Raw genomic sequence first — 23,647 nt, 5'->3', positions numbered from 1 at the left:
AATATATGCTATTAAATAACATTAAAATTAAATAATATATTTATTGATTATATTTTTACAAAAAAAAAAAAAAAACTAATTTAGTTTATTTAGTTATTTTTAAAGAATTAAAAAAATATATAAAGAATTTTCTTCCTCCTTATTCAGGAAAATCTTTCAAAATTTTATCGAATTTTAAGTGCCTTTCTTCGAATCCCGATTAAGTCCAATCGTTCCAATCTGCTTCAGGCCTGTCCTATAAAAACGGCGCACATGCGCTGTGATGAATAAGGCTGTCAACATTGCAAATGAAAATTTTCATAATTTCCTCAAATGTATATTTGCCAATCTTGCATTCGGCACGTTAAACACATTAGCTGATTTAACATTAAGCACATTAAGAATTTAGCAGCCATGTTTATTATAGATTACAAATATGTCGGCTTAGTAGGCTGATTGATTACATTACTCACTCTCCAATCAACATGCCGTAGGGTAGAATCCTGCCGCGGACATAGGTGTTTGTGAATATATTTATGTGGGAGATGAATTCCATTCCTGGTGTGAAATCATCGTCCCACTTATTGGAGGTCTGAAGTGGCTTGAAAAGGTTCCATATGTGATCTTTAAAGCAGGAATTCAGGATTATTTACAAAAATAAAATTACAATATATATATAAATAAATAAACTAAAAACTCTTGGCCTACCCACAGTGCTAATATACAATGGATGTAAGTTTACAATGGGTGTAAGTCGTATAAAAAGTGTCGTTCATTCCCCCGAAATACCTATTCAAGGTGTAATGAAGTTGATCTGTAGCGAACCTAATATCATAAACGTCTCTCTCTTTCGTCGCGCGCGCGTGCACACACACACACACAGAGTTGATAGGCATAACATCATGACCTTAAGTGGCAACTTCAATCCAACGAAGTAACTGTACAGCACCCAATGTCAGAGTGATAGACTTTTCAGGAATCAGAGTTTCGAGACTAGGTGTCCTCTCCAAATATTTCCTTTTCATTGCAACCAGGATTTTCTTTTCAAACAGATATCTGATTGATCTCATTGCGAATGCACATGTGTAGTGCACAATCAAGAATTGTTTTTTCCTGTATCCAATGCACAAGTCTGTCGGATATTGGAATCATTTATTCAGAATTAACACACTAATTCTGAATAAATAAAACTTGTAGAAGCAACAAACAGCTATTGATATTTATTTGTAAAATCTGTGATAATTTAATTATTTTTGTACATTCTGCACTGTAAACATTTTAGGAATATCCAGTCGTATACCAGCTTTGGCGGCCAAGGATAGCTTCTCCGCTCTTCAGGCTGTGAGTTCGATTTTCATTGCGGCATTCAAAATGCCACAACCGTCACCTTGCTGATTGGTACTTTGAAAAAAGTACGAATGTTTGGTCTCTCAAGAGCAGCCCTTTAGCCCTCCCACGTGAACTACAATGTACTCGTACTTTCGGTTAGCATCCTTTCATAAGTGGATAAAATTGCTATAAAAATGATTTATCATTTCTATCTAGCATTACTTATCATTTACTATTATTTAGATCAGAATCCAAAAATATAACTTATGTGACTCCCGTCTGAGAAAGGTTGCCTATAGTATACAGTACATTAGTGCCATGGATGCGCCAAGAGTTAGATACACCTGCTTGGAAGTGAATTTTACAAGCCACTTTAGGCCTCCAATAAGTAGAAAAGGGAGGTTTTACACCGATGAATTTATATTTTTGTTAATTGGAGAGCGGACACGCTGTAAATTTTGCTGATCATGGCGGAACTTAAATATGCTATTTAAAAAATCTGCTTGTCTATAAAATGACTAGCAAGGAGTTTTAACTTCTCCAACCATGATCCATCATTGGTGAGGCCAAAATTCTGCCGACTGCTGTAGTTCACTAACATGACTGCGAGTGGATGAGTATATTTCTAGAGTCCTGCTTGAAACTATTTTTATTGCTTTAATTTTTTCTGAAGTAACGTACAATGCATATTTTAAATTCTCAACAATAATAATTTTTATTTTACAGGAACACACAGTTTTACGTTATATTTTGGCGTAAAATTCTACGCTTCTGATCCTTGTAAGCTTCTGGAGGAAATTACAAGGTGAGATAAATTGATTATCAAATGACTAACAATAGGTTTACAGATATATTTTTATAGTTCATTTTTAATTCAGTTATTATTTTTCTATACCCTTTAACCGCACTCTGATCCATTATCATATCTGGTAAAAGTGATGAATCACCTTTAGCACGAATTACAGAAGTTATCTCGCATTTTGAATTCATCCGATCCTGAACTATTTTGTTTCTGGGAAAAAAAAAAAAAAAAAAATTGGTGCAGGATGCCTTGCTTCCGTAGTGCATCCCAAAGAAGACGCGATATTTATCCTTCGATTGTAAAGATTTGAGTCCATATTCCGTAGGACTGGAAGAACCTTTATGCACTTTTCTGTCAAGATCGGTTTAGTCGTTCTCATACGCTGGTGGTAAGGTTATAATACACTGGCATCGTAGCATTAGTTGCTTCGTCTATATTTCCAATTAACCAAACAGATTTACTCTATATCCTTCGATGTATTATATAATTATAATATCAACAATGGTGCCGGATGGGAAGGTGGTAGTAGTAACACTATTTGTTTTGACACCGTTTTAATTAGGGAAAGTGTATGTGACAATTGCCATACTATTATTAAAAAAATCAATTTCTCGTATGCAATTTATAAAAACTTTGCATGATATTTTAAAACTACATTTTTTGAAGGAAGTAGGACAAACTATTTTTTATTGAAGAAAATTGGCAGACAACAAAAGTTATACTGATTTAATTTTTATATGAATTTATTGTAATTTAATGAAATTAAGAATTTAGAAAACACTGATCTATATGGATTGAGTTACGCAGACGTGTAGCTATTATTTTCTGATGCTATGCAAACGGCGGCTCGCGTATTAGTGGCGCATTTTGATCAGTGCGATAGTTTTGAATGATATATAGAGTTAAGCGTTCTTCATTTTCTTAAATTTCATATGCTATTGCTTTGCGCATTTAGCTAATCGCTCGATATTGCTGGAAATCCTTTTCATCTGCAATATCCTCTACAAAATTTCTGCTTGCAGGTCTCAAGACCTGCGGGATTTCTAATTGCGATCATAAGCAATTCCCCAATCACCACCTACTAGATATAACAACGAATAAAACAGACATGGATAATATTAATGATCTTCTAGAGCATCTAAACAAAGAGCAAGCACTAAAACTGTTTAAATTATTGCTTAAAAAATTTGATACGGAATGGCCAGGTTTCCTAAACCTGTACACACAACCAGAAGAATCCGAAGATATAGAGGGCGAAGTAGAAGAGATCAAAGGCACGATCATCTCCCTACCCGAGAACCACAGTCTTCACAGAAGAACAAACGAATAAAAGACGCAGAATCGAGGATGATCATATGGAAAACGAAACACCCTCACAAACAGTGCCGGAAAAAAAGGAAAAGGTCCCCCCCCCGGTAATTCTCCGTGAAAAGGAAAAATGGACCACAGTTGCAAGAAACCTGAGAGAACATCAAATTGGATACGCCTGGGCCAGAAACACCGACGAAGGAGTAAAAATTCAGTCAACAACAGTCACAGACTACAGAGGGATAACAAAAATGATGGATAACAAACTACAGTACCACACCTTCGAACTAAGCAGCGAAAGAAATCTAAAGGTTGTACTGCGAGGTGTCACCAAAGGCATTACCTCTGAGGAGATCGCGGCAGACCTTACCCAGCAGGGCCTAATACCAATCAAAGCCAGCCGGATGTTCAGATCCGATAAACAACTGATGCCATTAGTATTGGTTGAGATCCAGAACACACAAAGACGAATTTATGACATAACTGCAGTCTGTGGACTTAAGATAGCAACAGAACCACTCAGGAAAAGGGCATCAGCAGGGCAATGCCATCGTTGCCAAAAGTTTGGCCATGCCCAAAGACTGTGTAAAGCCGAGTTCAGATGCCTGAAGTGTGGCGAGAAACATCAAACCATTACATGCACAAAACCAAGAACCACACCTGCCAAATGTGCCAGCTGTGGAGGTCCCCACCCAGCAAACTACAAAGGATGCAACCACCACCCCAGAAATCATGGAACTACAAGACCCATCCAACCTCCCTCAATCTGGACCACTCAAAGCATCTCTGCTGCACAGTCATCAAACCAACAAAACCCTATCCATAAAAGTCAGGAAAGGGCTCAACCTTCCACCAAGACCTATGCAGAAGCAGCCTGCCCAAAGGACACAATGCAAAGCAATCAAATAGGCTCCAACATCACAGCAATACTGACTGCCTCGCTAGCCACTATGCTGCAGGAATTCAGCAGAACAAACCCAACTCCATCCTCCACAAAGAGATTCCTGCAAGGAACCCATTCCATACTGACAGCACTCAACTATGAATAAAACAAAAGTAAAACCCAATTCGCTTATAATTGCAGCCTGTAATGCCAATGGCCTCACCAACAAGACACTAGAACTACAGGAATTCGCACAAAGACGCAACCCGGACATAATGCTGATCAACGAGACCCACCTAAGACCTGCCAACAACCCAGAAGTGAGAGGATACACAACATACCGAACGGATAGACTCAGCACCAGAGGGGGAGGCACTGCCATCTACATCAAACCGTACCTCCACCACAATGCCATATCCAACCCACAGACTACAAACCTGGAGACCACAGGAATACAAGTCCACACAAACAATGCTGGAAGCCTCAAGATATTTGCTGCCTACAATTCACCAAGCAACCCTCTACTGACAGCAGACCTGGATGCAGTCCTTGGCACCACAGACCCACCATCATAGCAGGAGACTTGAACGCCAAACACACAGCATGGTTCAGCACCAACAACAACAGAAGTGGGAGCGTACTACACAACTATTCAACACTTAACTCGGTTGTGGTAGCAGGACCCACTGAGCACACTCATTACAGCCCTCTTGGCAGATCAGATGTACTTGACATAGCTATCCTTGGAAACATCAGTTATCAATACAAACTAGAGATGATCAGTGAACTATCATCTGACCACAACCCAATCCTGATCAAACTTGGCACGCAAGACCAACTGGCCCACCAGCACACCTTCATATCATGGGATAGGCTAGCTAAAATCCTACCAGAATACATTGGTCCTGTATCCATCATCCACAAAAAAGAAGAAATAGATGAAGCAGTAAGCAATCTAACAAACCAAATTAAAAAAGCACTAGAAGCAGTCACCAAAACCACAACCAACCACCCAACCAGTCGGTTCCCAGAAAACATCATGGACCTCATCAGAACAAAAAAACAAAGCCAGGAAAAGTTACCACAACACAAGAGCCCCACAGGACAAGAAAACACTAAATTACTTGAACAACCAAGTCAGAAAAGCACTTCAAATCCACAGAAATCAGGATTGGGACAATAAACTATCATCACTCAACCCAGAAGATCACACGATATGGAAATTTCTGAAGATTCTGCGCACCAAACACAATCCCCTACCCCCCATGCAAACTGCTCATGAAACGGGCACACTGATAAAGAAAAAGCAGAAGCAATAGCAGAAAACTTAGAAAAACAATGCAGCCCATCATATGACAATATAAACATCACCCACTTATATAAAGTCCACCAGCAGGTCAAGCGTACCTTAAGACAGTCCAAAGACAAACCAGACAGCATCACTCCCACTACTCCAGTTGAAATAACCAACATCATAAAACATCTAAACAACAAAAAAACTCCAGGTCCAGATGGAATTACTAACAGAATCATCAGATTACTTCCTAAAAAGGCTACTATTATACACCTGGTTAACATAACCAATGCAATACTGAGGATACAGCACTTCCCCACTGCATGGAAAACAGCCGACATCATACCAATAAAAAAGCCAGGAAACAATCCACAACTCCCGCAAAGCTACTGTCCAATAAGCCTGCTTTCCAACCTAGGAAAGATTGCTGAAAAAATTATCCTTTCAAGACTACAAGAAAAATCAGACCAATTAGGAACAATTCCAAATGAACAATTTGGCTTCCGCCGTATGCACAGCACAGTGCAAAAATACCCCGCTAGTGGAGCATATCACTCAAGGATACAACTGGAACCTTCACACAGCTGCAGTTTTTCTGGATATTGCCAAGGCCTTTGATAAAGTATGGCATCAAGGATTATTGCTCTACAAACTCATTCATTCCAACAAACCTTACCCATCTAATAAAATCATACCTCACTGACAGATCCATGCAGATAAAAATAAATGGCACCATCTCAACTAGATGCGAAATCCTGGCAGGAGTACCACAGGGATCTCTATTGGCTCCTTTACTTTTCACAATCTACGTGGCTGACATTCCACAGAACCCGAGGACTACCATCACAGCCCTTTTTTATGCTGACAACACAGCCATAATGACAAGATCTCTCCGCCCACACCTGGCGATCAGTCGTCTCCAGGATACCATCACAAAGCTAGAGAAATGGTTCTCCGACTGGAGGATACAAGTAAACCCCGTCAAAAGCTCAGCTATAATATTCACCAGACGCAAAGCCTTCATCCAAGATGATATTCAACTCCTCAGAAAAAAGATACCATGGCAGACAGAAACCAAATACCTTGGAATACAACTAGACAACAAGCTAAATTTCAACAGCCATATCAAGCTCATAGGCACAAAGACATCCAGAACCATAGCCCAACTCTATCCCCTGATCAACCGCAACAGCAAATTGGATAAACGCAACAAGCTGTTACTATATTATAATGTTGGAGGTTTAATGGATTTTTTTACAACACTCAGAAAGGATTAAAAAGAATTTAATACTTCCTATATTTCGTCCTAGTCACTAGGACATCTACGGGGATTACAAAAATAACTAATGTAACATAACACAAATATCATACAATACTAAGCCCAACCACGTGGGTGACAACGTGGTTGAGCTTAGTATTATTACCACCACTCGAAAGGGTTCTTCGAACATTGAAAACTTGTCATAGATATCTTAATTTTTTTTCTCTTTCAAAAATTATGGGAATGTCAGCAATCGAAAATCCAATCCTCAGTAATTTCAACCTGTTTGATTTATTTAGATTTATGGCCGAAGCAAATCACGGACTATGAGACCATTGTATTATGTAGGTTAATTGCGTCTGTTCTAATGGCTTGTTTGCCTGTTCTGAGGGACAAAGAACCCGAGTTTCCAGGAGAACCCCCCCCCCCCTCTACCTTCGTATAAGACTGGCTAACTCGCCTTCAGTTGGAAAGCCCTGATAATGGTTCTTTGCGTGCTAGACGGGATTCGAACTCGGGTCTTTCGAACCAAAGGGCATCGTCGAAACCGACTGAGAATTTCAAACTGTATAAACAATTATAGGAGCCTGCTAATGCGTTATTTATCGGACATATGCAAATACTGTAATACACTAATTTTCATTCTTAGATTTTCATTTGATTCAAAGATGATGAAATACTATCTTATATTATTCAACTCTAATTAGCCATTTTTAATTGGAAAAAAGGTTAGACAAGCTAATCATTCCTCTTTGGCTGAAATTTAATAAAATTTGATAATTAAGATCTCTTTAAAGTTGAAGTCCTTTCAGTTTTGGTTTGTATCAGTCATATTTTAGTGGCTTTAAAATTAGGAAAAATACTTCTACAGCATATATCAGAAACAGCTTTAGGTGTTATGATGAATTATCACTCTACAACAAACACACCTTTCTTATCGTTATCAATCATTGCCTTATTTTTTTCCCTGTCATAAAGTTCGTGGAATATTGTAATGAATAAATTTGAGCACATTAAATCACATTGCATATTATTTATCCAGCCAGGCCTTCATATATCTCATTGTATCAACGATGAATTTTGATTAGAAAAACCTGAGTTTCAATCCTGTCTGGGACGAAGAGTCTTTTTAATAAGATTTTTCAGATGAAGGTAAGTTAGCCAGTCTCAGACAGAAATAACAGGGATTTTTTTCCCCTTAAAACAGGAAATGTATAGAAGAACACACGAAGTTAATAGACATAATACACCAAACTCATAGCCTGATTTGTTTCTGCCATAATTCAAACAATCTTAGGCAATCATATAATTTCACTCTAAGTAAGTGTAAAATGCTTATATTTATTATAATAGAGTATACACAATTTTATGTAAAAGAATACAGAAATGTTATTATTTCAAACAATTTTTTTTTTTTTTTTTGTATCATTAACAACTAATGGTGTGGGGATGCTCCATTTCAAATATTCGAACGTTATTCAAAAAAAAAAAAAGTTCAGATGTGTGATTGTTGTTAACAATCACACATCTGAACTCTTTTTTTTTTTTATGTATGCATCATTTAAAGTCCAGTTGATTTTGAAATAATACATAACACATAATTTTGAAATAATACAGGTTAAGTAGAGAAGCATTCTCGGAATATTTAGTGCTGGAGTTCGATAGTGATACAAATTAGAGTAGTTTCAATACATACGTTGTAATGATCCCACTTTTGCATATTGGATATGAAAAATTGTAGGATGTTCCTCTTCACATTTTGACCACCAATCCATATACATTTGGAATAGGATCAGCTTCTTGTAATTCCTTTTCTGATTGGCTACTTTGGTGTCACTAGAAACAGTAAAAAAATGATTTTATTGATACTTTTTCGAGATAAACGTTGAGTTTATCTCGAAAAAGTTGAGAGTATCAGTGATCTCTTCAACGAAAATAAAAGCCAGAACAAAAGGGGCGGTGATGGTATAATTGCGAAAAGTTATTACTGAGTCTATTGCAAATAGCATGAATCAACATATTCCTCTTAATTATTCCCACATATTTATTGCATGGATGTGCTACAAATATAGAAGAGCCCAAATTTTGTTGCCAGACATCATTTCAAAGTACTATCTGTTTCACGTGCGCGCGCACCACACACACACACACACACTATATTGTTCTTTGCTGAACTTCGAAATGTTAATGCCTTTTAATTAAAAAAAGACTTTTTTTTTTTTTTTTTTGTAAGTTCGTAGACATTGCCATTATCTCATCCTCTCCTTTACATACTAGGCACAGTTATTGCCAATTAATCTGCCTTTCATAAACTGAATTTTGGTAGGATAACAGTGGCTTAAACTTTCTCCATAGACTACTTTCCCAAAGTGTAGCACACAGCTCGGTACTGTTCTTTAGAATAAAAGTTGCATGACCTCTAAAAAAAAATAAAATCAAGACGCTGATGTGAGATGTTGATCTTGAAAATATGCGATAAGTTAAAAAAAAATAATTAAATTAAACGACAGAATTATGTTACTATTGCTTATTCAGGTTTATAACATTGCATACATACAAAAAAAAAACACTTAATTCTGATCTGCTGCCTAACTGATATCATACACCAGTAAAAATACCAAATGATGATGTTAATAATAATAATTATTATTATTACGGGCAACTCCAAGGAGTCCTTAGACTCATCGAGGGAGATCCTAAACATGATGCCAAAAACAACTATTCAACATCCACACAGTATCTATCATACTTTGCCTTGAACTCATTCACAGTCATGGCACCCACAACAGACTCTGGCAACTTATTCCACTCATTCACCACTCTCCAAGTAAAAAAACCTAGTTCTAACACCCATGCTAACCACACTCTTGCCCAGTTTCCATGGAAGACCCCGAATCCTCCTACAACCAGTCCTATTCTGAAAAATATCCTCTGAATTAATCTTATAGAACCCCTTCAGTAATTTGAATGTCTCAATCATATCACCCCTTTTCCACCTAACAAGCAATTTCTGCAACCCACATCTCTTCAACTTGTTCTCATAAGGTTCATTCCATAGACCTACTATCATCTTAGTCACTTGCCTCTGGATCCTCTCCACCTCCCAATCAAGAAGAAAGCCTGGCACCCAGATCTGGGCACAGTAGTCAAGATGGGGTCTTATCAAGGCTCGATACAGAGAAACAATAATTTGCTTGTCTCTGCTCGTCAAAGTATTCTTCAGTAACCAAGTGATTTGATGAGCTGATTTAGCCATTTTTGCAATGTATCCCATAAACTTCAACTCCATATCCACCAACACTCCCAAATCCCTGGCGTCATCAATCTCCTGGAGTACAGTTCCACCAATGTGATATACAGCAGTATATCACATTGGTGGAACTGCTAATCTTTTCACCCCATAACCTTACACTTTTCCACATTAAATTGACATCCATTTTCCTTAGCCCAGTCCTCCAACCTATCCAGATCATCTTGCAAAATTTTGATATCATGTGCATTCACTATTGCCCTACCCTACTTTGCATCATCAGAAAACAAATGAACAGTTGCTCTCGGATCCTTTCCTATATCGTTAATGAACAAATTAAATAGTAGTGGTCCAAGAACAGAACTCTGTGGCACACCACTAGTCACAGGTCGTCTTTTGGACTCTACCCCTGAATAAACTACTCTCTGAGAACTCTCCATCAACCACCCTCCTATCCATTTTACCAACCTTATATCTATCCCATATGCTGCAGTTTACTGATTAGAATTCCATGTGCTATCCTGTCAAAGGCCTTACAAGGTCCAGCAGTATCACTGTATACCCATTACCCTTTTCCAGTTCAGCCGTCACTGTGTATTTGATAAGAGGGATAAATAATATATAAAATTTTATTTTATTTTGACGTCGTTAAGCAAAAGTAATAAGTCTAAATTATATACCTATAATAAATTCATCCATTTATTGGTAAATACGTCATTTTGGCCTACTTGATTGGCTTCCGTAATTATTTTCATGACCTTGCTCCATCTTACATGTCCTATTCAGTGTTAATAATAACAATAAACATCACGTTATACATGCACATATGTGTATACGTGATGTGCTGCAAAAATTACAGCAGGAACCAAACAATACATAAATACCAACCGGTCCCTGGCTATGTAAAGTTTGGTCAGTAGTGTCACAAGTTAGGTCGTCTGTCTGTAGGAGAAAAAACCGGAGCTGTGGGTTGGGAGGAGAGAGAGAGCTCCTTTGTTCGATTGTCTAAGCTTAATACTGTAATTTATGAAATTTGAACTGACGTGTGTGGGCTGAAGTGTTATAAATTATTATTATTATTATTACGAGACATCGCAAAGGACTGATCTTACTCCACTCTACATAACCCACCATCTACTACTTAAACCTCATATATAGACATATAGACAACGCCGCTATCTACACACTACGCTACAATCCATAACTATACACACTGCCATCTACCGTCACTAATGGCACGTTTTGTTTTTGTAATTTGTGTGTGTACTAGGATTGATTTGCCTATATGCGAAATGAAAGACCTGAGTTTTCGGGAGGAAAAAAACCCGCTACCTCAAAATAAATATCCAAAACTTTTATAGCAATATTTCTTATTTTTTTTTGTCCTTCAGTTTTATGAGTTATTATCATTTTTAAAGCACTTTTTCATGAAAATAAAAATTCGGGAATGAAAGTAATCTTATTAAAATCAGTAATGGCGAAGTAACGAAACATTGTGAGAAAACGAACACGAAATTGTAAAGGTAGACTAAGCAGTAAATGTTATGCTACCTGATGGTAGTTATCTTCGTGGATACAGCTCATGCTAAATTGCTGTTTTACAACTTGAAAATTCTGCGAGAGAAAAATACTTCACAGAATACGTTATTTTAACAAATATTTGCATACTTTTTTTTGCACTAGTATTCTTTCAAATAACTTTGAACCTTGCATTGTTTCTCTCTATCATACTTAGAACGACAGTGCCCTGATTTCGTGTAGGCGAGGAATCTTCATAAGGGCTTTTCAATTAAAAGTAAGTTTTCTGGTCTTATAGACAGCAAGGAAATTTTCTCCCTCTCGCAAAGGAGGAAAACTGGCTGAAATTTACCATTAACAAACATACCACTGGCACTAGTAGTGATTCACTTGAAGGAAATCGGAAAACACTTATTTTGTTTTTATTAGTCCACACAGTCGCTGGTGGAAGCGGGGGGGGGGGGAATTCACTTCCGCTTACTTCAGCCATTATGCGAACGTTATTTACAAGCGGGGCAGGATGCAACCACATTAATGGCTCCTTGTCGTTATTTTTTCCTCAAGCCACTGGCACATCGCTTTAGGGAAAGTGTCTCAAAACTGGTTTGGAATAGTAGTTTTGGAATGGATTAGTAACTAGATTCACCATCAAACGAACTCTCGCAGAAAATATCATTTTTAGAACAGGTGTGATCATTAATGCATGTAGAAGAACGTCGGGTAAAACGAATACCGTTTTGTGTGTAAAATGATATTCGTATTTGTTTTCATCTGTTTGATGAAAAAAAAATGAAGTACCTGCGGATATTTCCCTTTAATAGATTTCTAATTACAATATGAACGTATAACTAATTTCAAATGTATCTTGACAAAATGTATTATGTAGTATTTTTTGTATATTGAAATCTTTTCATCCCGTAAATAATAGCATGTTAAAATCCAGTAATAAATATGTTATCATTTCCGAGTACATTCATCACTTGTACAACATACTGCTAAAAGTCATGACACACGTGCAGAGATATAAGCAATAATGTATTTATCGACAGAAGTTAATAACTTGTGTTTCTACCTTTTGGTCGTAATATCTACCGTAGTGTTTCAAGTTGGTATTGGGCTACACCAGGGGTCGCCAAACTTCTTTGACCGTCGACCCCTTCAAGAATTTCTTGACTTTTTATCGACCCCCTCTATTTTACTATTACGTAACCATAATAGGACAAGCAAAACAGACGCTTATGTGAGTTTTTAGATTGTTTATTTTATAGTTAGTGTTTATTGTAAGTATAATATAGTATATATTATTATATTAGCTTAACGTCAAAGGGATACTTTTGACGTCCTTAATATTACATATTTGATAGGAGGGATAAATAATATATAAAATATAAAATTTTATTTTATTTTGAAGTCATTAAGCAAAAGTAATAAGTCTAAATAATATACCTATAATAAATTCATCCGTTTATTGGTAATTACGTCATTTTGGCCTACTTGATTGGCTTCCGTAACTATTTTCATGACCTTGCTCCATCTTACAGTTCCCACAATTCACTCTTAATTGCGTTTTCATTCAGGATGGAGGTAATCCAAGTTAACCGAATTAAATATTACCCGTACAATGATGTCTTATTTTTCTATCGATCCCTGGGGGTCGATATCGACCACTTTGGCGTCCACCGGGCTACACTCTGCATTTAAAGCATTATCAAGTTCAATTAATAAAGAAGACCATCTTGTCCGTGCCCTAATTCTGCATTCCAGTACATTTATCATCCTAAGTATACTGGCGTAAACCATTTTGCAGATATATGCTCCTATTTTTCCACGTTTCGTTATTGGAACAATATCATCAAATAAAAGCTTTTACAGTTATTCTCTATATCCAAACAAGTCCATCAGACCGGGGGGGGGGGGGGGAAGCGTGATTCCTTAGCCAGATTTCCATTGCTGTACGGTCCCGGATCAGGTCTAATGGTCGCAGTGTATAAAAACAAGACTATTAGGCAAAAGCGTACGAACGCTATGGCAATTGCCAAGAGACCCGGGACAGAATATTTTAACGGTTGTCGAAATTATCGCACCGAAAAAAAAAAAAAAAAAAAGCGCATAGCTACGAATTTGCCAAGGACCGAACCAGTAACCTAGCTACCTATTGCTACTAGGCCCATTTGTGCCAGTCGTCGATATGTGTTCAGTTTTTTTTTTTTTTTCCCAAGTTTTAAGAACACGTTGGAACTTATAAGAATGATGTGATACCTCCAAGAAATCCATCATCATCATCAAATTCCTGCCATGTACCCTCAAGGGGTGTACAGGATATGACAGTACTACATGAAAAAATTACATCATTACTAACTTCCCATCAACAATTTTCCTCCAAATCAGTCTGTTACTTGTCAAGACTCCAACATTATCAGATCTTATATTTCTATCGTCTAAGGCACTTTGTACCGTATCAATCCACCTATATCTTGGTCTTCCTCTGGGTCGTTTTCCTGCCAACCTGGCAGAGAACACTTGTTTTGCTAATCTTTCCTCTCCCATTCTATTTAAGTGACCATACCATCTGAGATTAGCTCTGCTAACACATTCCTGGATGCTGAAAATGTCAAGTTCTTTCCTAATATCCTCATTTTTAATATGATATTGCCATTGATGCCATCTGTTCACGCCTCTAATCTTTCTCAGGACTCTCATATCTGCGGTCTCTAGTCTTTGGTCAAGTGTTTTACTTCTGACCCAGCTCTCAGATCCATAAGTTAAAATTGGTTTGAACACAGTCTTGTATACAGCTAATTTAGTGTTCCGACTAATTTCTTTCTTATTCCATATGAATTTATTCAATTGACTTCCCACGATACCAGCTTTGCTGATTCTGTTGTCTATTTCTATATTTAGTTTACCATCTTCAGTAAAAATTGTGCCTAAGTAGCTGAAATGTTTTACTTGTTCCACAGGTTCTCCATTCACAACACAGTTGACATTTTCAATGATTCTGCCTATTTTCATTATCTTTGTCTTTTTATTGCTAACCTTCATACCATATCTATTACAACAGCTATTCAATTTAGTCAGAGAATCTTGCAGACTTGTAGCGGATTTATTTAGAAGTATAACATCATCCGCATAAAGCAAAGATCTGACATTAACATCTCCAATTTTGATATCAGGTTTAATACCACATTCCTTCATAATGTGATCCATATAGATAATGAATAACAGAGGGGATAATGTACATCCTTGTCTCACACCAGATTTAACATTAAACCATCTTCCTGTACTTCCTTCAATTCTAACTGCTGACTCACAACTCAAATAAAGACTAAGTATTGCTTGATATAATGCCCCATTGACACCATATAACTGCAGCGTATTGAATAACTTCTCTCTTGGCACCTTGTCATATGCCTTTTCCAAATCGACAAAACTTAAATACAGATCTTTGTTATATTCCCATGCTTTCTCGACTATTTGTCGTAAAGTGAAGATCTGATCCTGACAGCCTCTATTTGGCCTGAATCCAGCTTGTTCTTCACCAAGCTTTTCTTCCACAATTCTTCTCAACCGTTTCTCAAGTATACTTGCATAGATCTTGCCAGGAACACTCAGTAGGGAAATACCTCTGTAATTCTCACATTCAGTTTTATTTCCCTTTTTATATATGGGTACTATGAGAGCTCTACTCCAATCATCGGGAATTCGTCCCTCAGTCCAGGCTTTCTGAACTATGCAGTGCAGCCACTGTAAGACTCTTATACCACCATACTTCAGCATTTCTGGTCGAATATCATCTACTCCTGCTGCCTTTCCACATTTCAAGCCTTTGATGGCTTTTTCTACTTCAAGTATGGATATGTATTCCTGACTGCATGCCTGGTCAGTGTTTTTTATCACTGTGCTGTCATCACTGCTTGTTTCATTTAGCAGTTTTTCAAAGTAATTACTCCATACTTCAAGGATATCTTTTTCTCCTGTTTTCATTTCACCTTTATCATCTCTAATTCCTTTTACAGCACTCTTTCCTCCATTCCTAAGCTTCATCAACAACCTCCAGAATATTTTGCCACCTTCTTGATATTTATTTTCTATATTCTTGCCAAAGTCCTCCCATGACTTTTGTTTAGCTAGTTTTACACACTGTTTAGCTTTCTTACATTTGTCTCTGTATTCTGTAAGAGTAAAAGCTGACTTATTTGCCAGGACTCCTTAATAAGGACTCCTTAACCCTTCATCTATACATTACACTACTATCTACCGTCCATAACTTGAGTAATAAATGCACACAATTAACAGAAAACGTGCTACGTATTTGTTAATATTCTGGCCTGTTTATTTGAATGCGGAATGAAAAACTGAGTATCCAGAGGAGAAAAGAATAAAAATGCAATCTCCGTTTAAGATCGGCTAACTCACGGTACGTTCAGATGAAAATGCCCATTCAAGGTTCCTCTCTTCATGAAATCGAACCTCGCCTTTTCAAATCGAAGGGCGCAGTGTCCTATCGTTCTTCCAACCGCCATGAAATACTTTTTAGCATCACAACAACAACAACAACAATAATAATAATAATAATAATAAGTGTTATAGATAAACTTTTAGGTATGTGCCTAAAAGTCTTTGTTTTTCTTCTTATGTCGCAAAAGGCTTAGAAAACTTGCAAAAATTCCTTTGTGACGTCACTCTGCATGAGAAAACGGTGTGTTTACTGTCTATTTTATTTAAGCGAATTAAACGGGATTTTGTAAATATCTGCAATATTTGTTTGGCTAAGTCATTTTTCCCTGCAAAGTCTTAAACATTTCCTTCATCATGCAATATATATATATATCCATCGGGAAGCTCACATTGCACTGGCGCTAACACAGTCTGAAACCCACCGTCTCCCCAGAATAAAAATGCCATCTCCGTTTAAGATCGGCTAACTTACGGTACCTTTAGACCTCGTACATGAAAAATACAAGAGGTCTGATGGCCGCGTAGGCCTCACCTGCAACGAGGACCAGTGGTGGATGAATGGTACTTTTAGGGAGGTAGCTTTCTGCACTGTGGCCAAGTGAGTTCTTGACATTCCTTTTCCCTATTTTTAGGGCATTTTAAACTGTAATACAGTATTTGAAGAAAGGATAGCCATCTTTTGGAGATCTTAAGAGTTGTCTAATCGTTTCTGTAGGTTTAAAAGTCACTTTTATTCTATGGGAGTTTGAGGAGTCATGCAACCTTATTAGAAACTGTCCCCACGTATGGAATGGCGATTGTAGATATATACTGTGAGTAGTCCCATTGTCTTTGTGGGGGGTCAGAGAAAAGTATCTTGTGGACGAGTCAGGGTGTCCAAAAATGATAATTGGTTATCTTTTTCAAGATCTAGAGTGAATTTGATCATATGGTGTAATGAGTTGATCTTGTTTAGAAAATCAAACAGGTCCTTTCAAACAGCTCCTCCATAAAATACAGTATATTATTTTGCTGGTAGACACCTGTGTGTGTGTGTGTGTGTGTGTGTGTGTGTGTGTGTGTGTGTGTGTGTGTGTGTGTGTGTGTGTGTGTGTCTATGGGATTTGCCAGTGGATCTCCAAAAGTCTACAGGATTATCTTTAATTTGCTCGGGACACTTGAGTAATCTTTATTCTTTCTCTGTCTGTGTCTTTACACATTTTTCACTTATTACTATCATGACAAAAGCTGCTGATGACAACTAGCCAGGAAAAGTTAAGCTTTTTGATACATCCCCCCCCCCTCAGAAGTCATAGAAGACAAAATGGATGACATAAGTGGCGAATTCATTACACAGATGCAATCAGACTTTGTACATCCCAAGATCTGTCAGACCTTGGAAGCACATACAGAATTCCAAATGGTCAAAAAGAAGAAAAAAATTTCTACCACCACAGAAGAACACAAAACAACAGGATGGAATCAGTCAGTGTACCTAAAGAAAATGTACCACCAGTCATCTTAAGGGATAAAGAAAAATGGATTCCTGTTTCATCAGCCCTCAGGGGACATAACATCACGTTCTCATGGGCCAAAAACTTCGATAAAGGAGTTAAAATTCAACCTGCTAAAGTCACGGACTGTAGACAAATGACTAGATTTATGGACAATGCAAATCTCCCATACCACACCTTCGCTTTACCCAGCGAAAAGAACCTGAAGGTGGTTCTTTGTGGGGTTGCCGAAGGTATCACCCCTGAAGATGTGATCACTGATCTCTCCAGACAGGGCCTGTCCCCTGCTAAAGTGAGCAGGATGCTCAGGTAAATGCTTTGGTGCTGGTAGAAATCAGCAATACACAAAAGCAAATCTATGAACTGACAGTTGTATACAGACTCAAAATATCAACTGAGCTGCTCAGGAAGAAAGCATCATCAGGACAGTGTTATAGGTGCCAAAGGTTCGGGCATGCCTAAAACTTATGTAAGGCAGCCTACAGGTGCTTGAAGTGCGGTGAGGGACACCAGACCAACACCTGCACCAAGCCACGATCTACTTCTGCCTGCTGTGTTAACTGCAGAACTACAAGGGATGCCTTTTTTAATCCAAGAAATCGAGAATCAACAAGAGTCATGCTCCTCCAATGTCAAAGTCATGCTCCAACAATCTTGCTCCTCCTCGCAATGACACCATAAGCAACCAAGTAGGTCTTCCCCCCCCCCCCCCCCCCCCAGTCTGAAACACCTCACCTTCAACCACACAGGAGGAACACAAACAACGACCAAAACATGCCAAGGCTGCACGAACTAAGATTCCTATATTTCTCGAGCAAGCAAGCTCCAACCTAACATCAGTTTTAACTGCTTCGCTTGCCATGCTGCAGGAATTCAGCAAAATAAGCCCTTCACCATCTTCCAAAAAGAGATTCCTGCAAGGCACTCAAACCGTTATAGCAGCCATCTGTCATGAGTAAAAATGTATGTTTGATGTATGTATGTAAATGTATGTATGTAAAAAATGTATGTATGTAAAAATGTATGACCAAAGTCACTCATGATATTGGTAAACAAGGTCCTGGAACTTCAAGAATTTGCACCTCATCGCAGTGCTGATATCATCTCGATTAGTGTAGCCACGGATTCTAAGGTTATTAACTGGTCTTAGGTGTGTTTTACCTAAATCATAATACAACCCATAAACCGTAAAACTGGAGGTGAGCAGCGTGGAGGTGCATGCCAGCAATGCTGGCAGTCTCAAGATCTATGGTACTTATAATCCTCTGAGCATTCCTCTGCTGACAACAGATTTGGACTCCATACTCATATCAAATGACTCCATAATAATAGCAGGAGACCTCAATTCAAAACACATAGTTTGGTACAGCTCTTCAATTAATACCAAAGGCTACATGCTATTCAACTACGCAATGTTCAACTCTGCTGTTGTGGCCGGATCTACCGAGCCCACCCACTTCAGCCCATCAAGCAGCTCAATTGTGCTAGACATCATTATTTTTAAAAATATAAGAATACCAATACAAATTGGAAACAGTTAATGAATTATCTTCTGACCACAGTGCTTAATCTAGGCGCATCAGATCAGTTCTCTCTCTCCCGCACACATTCATACCATAGGACAAGTTAGCCAAGGTTCTTCTGGATTATATTGGTCCGGTGCCCAACATCAGTAAAAAGGAAGAGATAGCAGTAAATAACTTAACCATTCAAATTCAGAAAGCAATAGAATCAATCAGGCAAACCATTGTCTTCCAACCGCATCCCAGAGGAAATAATGGACCTAATTAGAGCAAAAAAAAAAAACAGATCCTGAAAGAGATTCCATAATACAAGAGCCTCACAAGACAAAACAGTACTGAACAACCTAAACAGACAAGTTCGTGAAGCTCTTCAAAAACACAGAAACCATCAGTGGGAAACCAAATTGGCTCGCAATGCTGAAGATCACTCCGTCTGGAAATTCTTAAGAGCTATCCACACCAAAACGCAACTCATACCCCTATACAAACCAAGAAAGGGATTATTCATACAGATAAAGAGAAAGCTGATTTAACTTTCTCTTTATCTGTATGATTCCAGGTTATCTATTAGTGCTTCAGCTAAGCTGCAGTACTAATAGATTACCCTCGAATCAAATCTTGTGTAAATACAATCCTTGTATACAAGTTTTACTGTTATGTTAGGAAACTTTACGACAGCATATTGATAACTCAGAACATATCACTCCCACTACTCTGGGAGAAATAATAAATATCTTAACTCATCTAAACAGTAAAAAGACTCAGGCCCAGATGGCATAACCAACCGAATAATAAAACTACTTCCAAGAAAGGCCATAGTTCATCTCGTCAACATTATATTTTTAGATACCAGCATTTTCCCACTGCTTGGAAGACAGCCACCATCATGCCATTAAAGAAGCCAGGAAAAAACCCTCAACTCCCCAAAAGCTACAGCCCTATCAGCCTGTTGTCCAGCCTCGGAAAGGTGACAGAGAACGCGATCCTCACAAGGCTTCAAGTAGAAACAGATAAATTAGGAATTTTGCCCAACAAGCAGTTCTGCAAGGCCCATAGCACAGTTCAACAAGTACACCGGCTAGTGGAGATCATCACAGAAGGCTATAATTGGAAACTCCATACAGTTGCCAACTTCATCGATGCTGAGAAGGCGTTTGACAAAGTATAGCATCAAGGCCTCCTTTACAAACTCATAATATTTAACTTGCCAATCAAGTTAACAAAAATAATCTTCTCATACCTGAAAGACATATATGCAGGTCAGAGTCGGTAAAACGGTTTCTTCCGGATGCAGGGTCTTAGCAGGCATACCTCAGGGCTCTCTTCTGGCCCCCTCTCCTTTTCTCAGTCTATGTAGCAGACATCCCTCTGAACACGAGAACAACATTCACTGCATTATATGCAGATGATACTGCATTAATGACAAGATCCCTGGGCCCAAAACTGGCAACTAGCAGATTTCAAAGCAGTATACATATACTAGAAAAATGGCTAGCAGACTGGAGGATCCAAGTAAATCCCCAAAAGAGCTCACCCATACTTTTTTCTAAAAAGAAAATCCATAGTATGGAGGACATTCATCTTTTGGGAGTTAAGATTCCATGGCAGACTGAAGTCAAATATCTTGGAGTGATAGCTGATAAAAAAAAAAAAAAACTCCAATTCAGCAATTATATAAGACACATTACCTCGAAGACATCCAAAGTAATTGCACAGCTCTACTCTGTGATCAACAGAAAAAACAAACTGGATACACAAATAAAGTTAATAATTTACAAGGTGGTAATAAGACCTGTCATCACTTACGCATCCCCCGCATGGAGCCACACCGCGAATACAAATATTCAAAAACTACAGAGATTACAGAACAAGTACCTGAGGATGATTCTAGATTCACCTTGGTTTATTAGAAACTCCCAGATCCATAGAGAAGTTAACATTCCTTACAGCTCTTCCCTTCTAGATCTAACTGAGAAGTTCTTTACCAAGACAAGCAACCACTCAGACCCGTTTATCAAGGAAGCTTCGGAAGATAATGAATCGGAAAGCTTCAAATATAAAAGGCCCAAAAAATCTTACGTCCAGCGTCTCCGCATGATCTTAAACGCACCATGATATATCAGAAACGTCCAACTCCACCAGGATACAAATATCCTCTACATCTACTCTTTCCTGCAGTCTTCAGCAGTAAAGTTCTTCTCAGCATCCTCTTCACATCCAAATGAATTAGTGCAACAAGCAGCAAATATGATGAAACAGACTTCTCCAAATATAGGAGACCCAAGGCCATCCTACTTCCAAATGAAGATCTTTAAATCGCACCCACTCAGGCAGAGCACTCAGCTCATAAACTTTTCCCTACACAGCAACCTTATCAGATAGCAGGGATTATAAAAGCATTTTGCTTCACCCTTATAGTCAGCAACGTCTCTTGTCTCTCTCTTGTTACGTCCAGCTGAACACAGTTAATTTCACTGCCCTTACTGGGCGAGCTTATAGCTCATAAACACTCCATTCAAAGTTCTTCCTTTACAGATAAGGGGAATATGAAAGCATTTTTGCTTCACCAAACTCGCCAGAAACGTTATTCGTTATTATTCCAAGCATTTCCGATGTTTTCATAACGATGGAGGAAAACGCGAATACGCACGTTTCTGTTTTTGGTGAAGAAAATGTTCAGCCAATTGTTTTTCTTCTTTTGGTTGAAAGTATTTATAAAGTTTTTAATTATGTGAACCTTTAGTAGTATTGACAAACAAATTAGGAAATGTACAAGCTACTGAAAGCCTTTTCCCAATATTAAGACAAGAAGATTAGTGCGAGAATGTGCGTACGTCGTATTTAAAGTATCGATTTGGATATTTTAAAACAGCTAGCGCCCGGAGGTCACTGCTTAAGTCACTTGCAGAAAAAATTAGCTCACGCAATGAAAACTTTCTTAAAGTGGTAGTAATTATTATTGTCCCATTTTAACAAAAATTAAAATTACTACTTATGTCATGCAATTAAAACTTCATTTTCATCTTCGCTTAAAGTGATTATTATTGTTCCATTTTAACAAAAATTAAATTTGCTAAGTGATTTTTCTTTAAAGTCTTACATATCAAGTTCTGTCGAAATTGATACTTCCGTTTGGGAATTGTTTTACGGGAATAGGTGCTGTTCATTTAGGAACGTTCTTAATAATAATAATAATAAAGATTCATTGAAGAAACATTTATTTCATTTTTCTTAATTTTGGTTTATGTAAAATTAGAGTCTAACCAGCTAAGACTAGGAGGACAGCATTATTTATAAGGTGCATGCCCCCGTACCATGGTCTGTGTATTACCATAAATTTTCTTTCGGAATGCGGAACGCGTCAAAACGAAACAGCAATAATAATAATAACAACCACCACAACAAAAATTCGGTTGTATCGCTTAGCTGTAATTTTCTGAGGCATGTTTTTTTTTTTTTTTTCCATTCCAAACGAATGGAATTTGATAGTGCCAATTATTATAACGGTGTCTCCATGGTGTTAGAAGACTCATCGCGGGAGACCCAACATTGACACATTAACCATTCACACAATACCTGTCATACTTCTTGAAGCATTCACAACCACCTCTGGCAATTTATTTATTTCGTATGGGATTCTCCCCATCCCTTAGGATGGGTCGAGCTCTCCTAATGAGGGATTAAGTATTTTATGACTGTAGATCCGTGTGTGTTCATGGGGACCAGTTTGCCTGTTCTGGGGGATGAAAAACCCAAGTTTCCAGGTGAAAAAAACCCCTACCTCCATATAAGACTAACTCACCTTTAGTCGAAGGTGATAAGATAAAGGTTCCTCACATCTTGGATGGGAATCGAACCCAGGTCTTTCTGACCAAAGGGTCAACTTATACCGACTGAACTGTGGAGGCTCACCTCTGGCAATGCATTCCATACATTTATCACCCTCCAAACAAAAAATCTAGTCCACCTGTTAACCATGTTCTTACACAATTTCCAGGGATGATCCATAGTTCTCTCCCTTGCTGCACTGTACAGAAAAAAGTAATGTGTCCTATAAAACCCATTTAATAACTTTAATATCAGCTAGTGTTTGGAGTCCAGTCCACAGACCTCCAGTCTTTCCTTATAGGAAACATTCCACAAACCTGCAACAATTTTTGTTACTTGCCTTTGAATTCTCTCTATCATTTCCTTTGGATTCTCTCCACCTTTCTACATCACCAAGGAATCCAATGACCAGATCTCTGCACAATATTCCAGATGTGGTCTGATTAATGCCCTATAAAGTGGAACAATTATCGCAGGTATATCGATGAGAGGATGGGATGCACAGTCTGTTTTCTAGGAAGAAGGAATGGGATTGATACTTTGGATATGAGAAGTGATATAAAAATGTGAGGATAGATAGGAGATTATTGAGGAGAATAAAAGACAACAATGTGGTAGTTTGTGTGTTGCGCAGGTATCACAGATGTGGTTGAGATGAGTGAAAATCATGAATGGTATGACCAGATCTCTGCACAATATTCCAGATGTGGTCTGATTAATG

General features: G+C 37.9%; 1 protein-coding gene across 1 annotated transcript in view; it reads left to right on the top strand.

Annotated features, from left to right (window-relative positions):
* LOC150098108 (band 4.1-like protein 4) overlaps positions 1 to 23,647 on the top strand; it is a 637,189-nt gene that overhangs the window by 136,245 nt on the left and 477,297 nt on the right. The window contains exons 4-5 of the mRNA XM_090406685.1: positions 2,035 to 2,113; positions 23,530 to 23,537. Of these exons, the coding sequence (XP_090262811.1) occupies positions 2,035 to 2,113; positions 23,530 to 23,537 (87 nt within the window). The remainder of the gene's footprint in view (positions 1 to 2,034; positions 2,114 to 23,529; positions 23,538 to 23,647) is intronic.

Source organism: Typopeltis vanoorti, chromosome 16 (assembly GCF_054136105.1).
Source record: "Typopeltis vanoorti isolate ZY-2024b chromosome 16, IOZ_Tvanoo_1.0, whole genome shotgun sequence".
NCBI lineage: Eukaryota > Metazoa > Arthropoda > Arachnida > Uropygi > Thelyphonidae > Typopeltis > Typopeltis vanoorti.
Note: the sequence above shows the minus strand (reverse complement) of the source record. Positions and strands in the feature narration are given on the sequence as shown.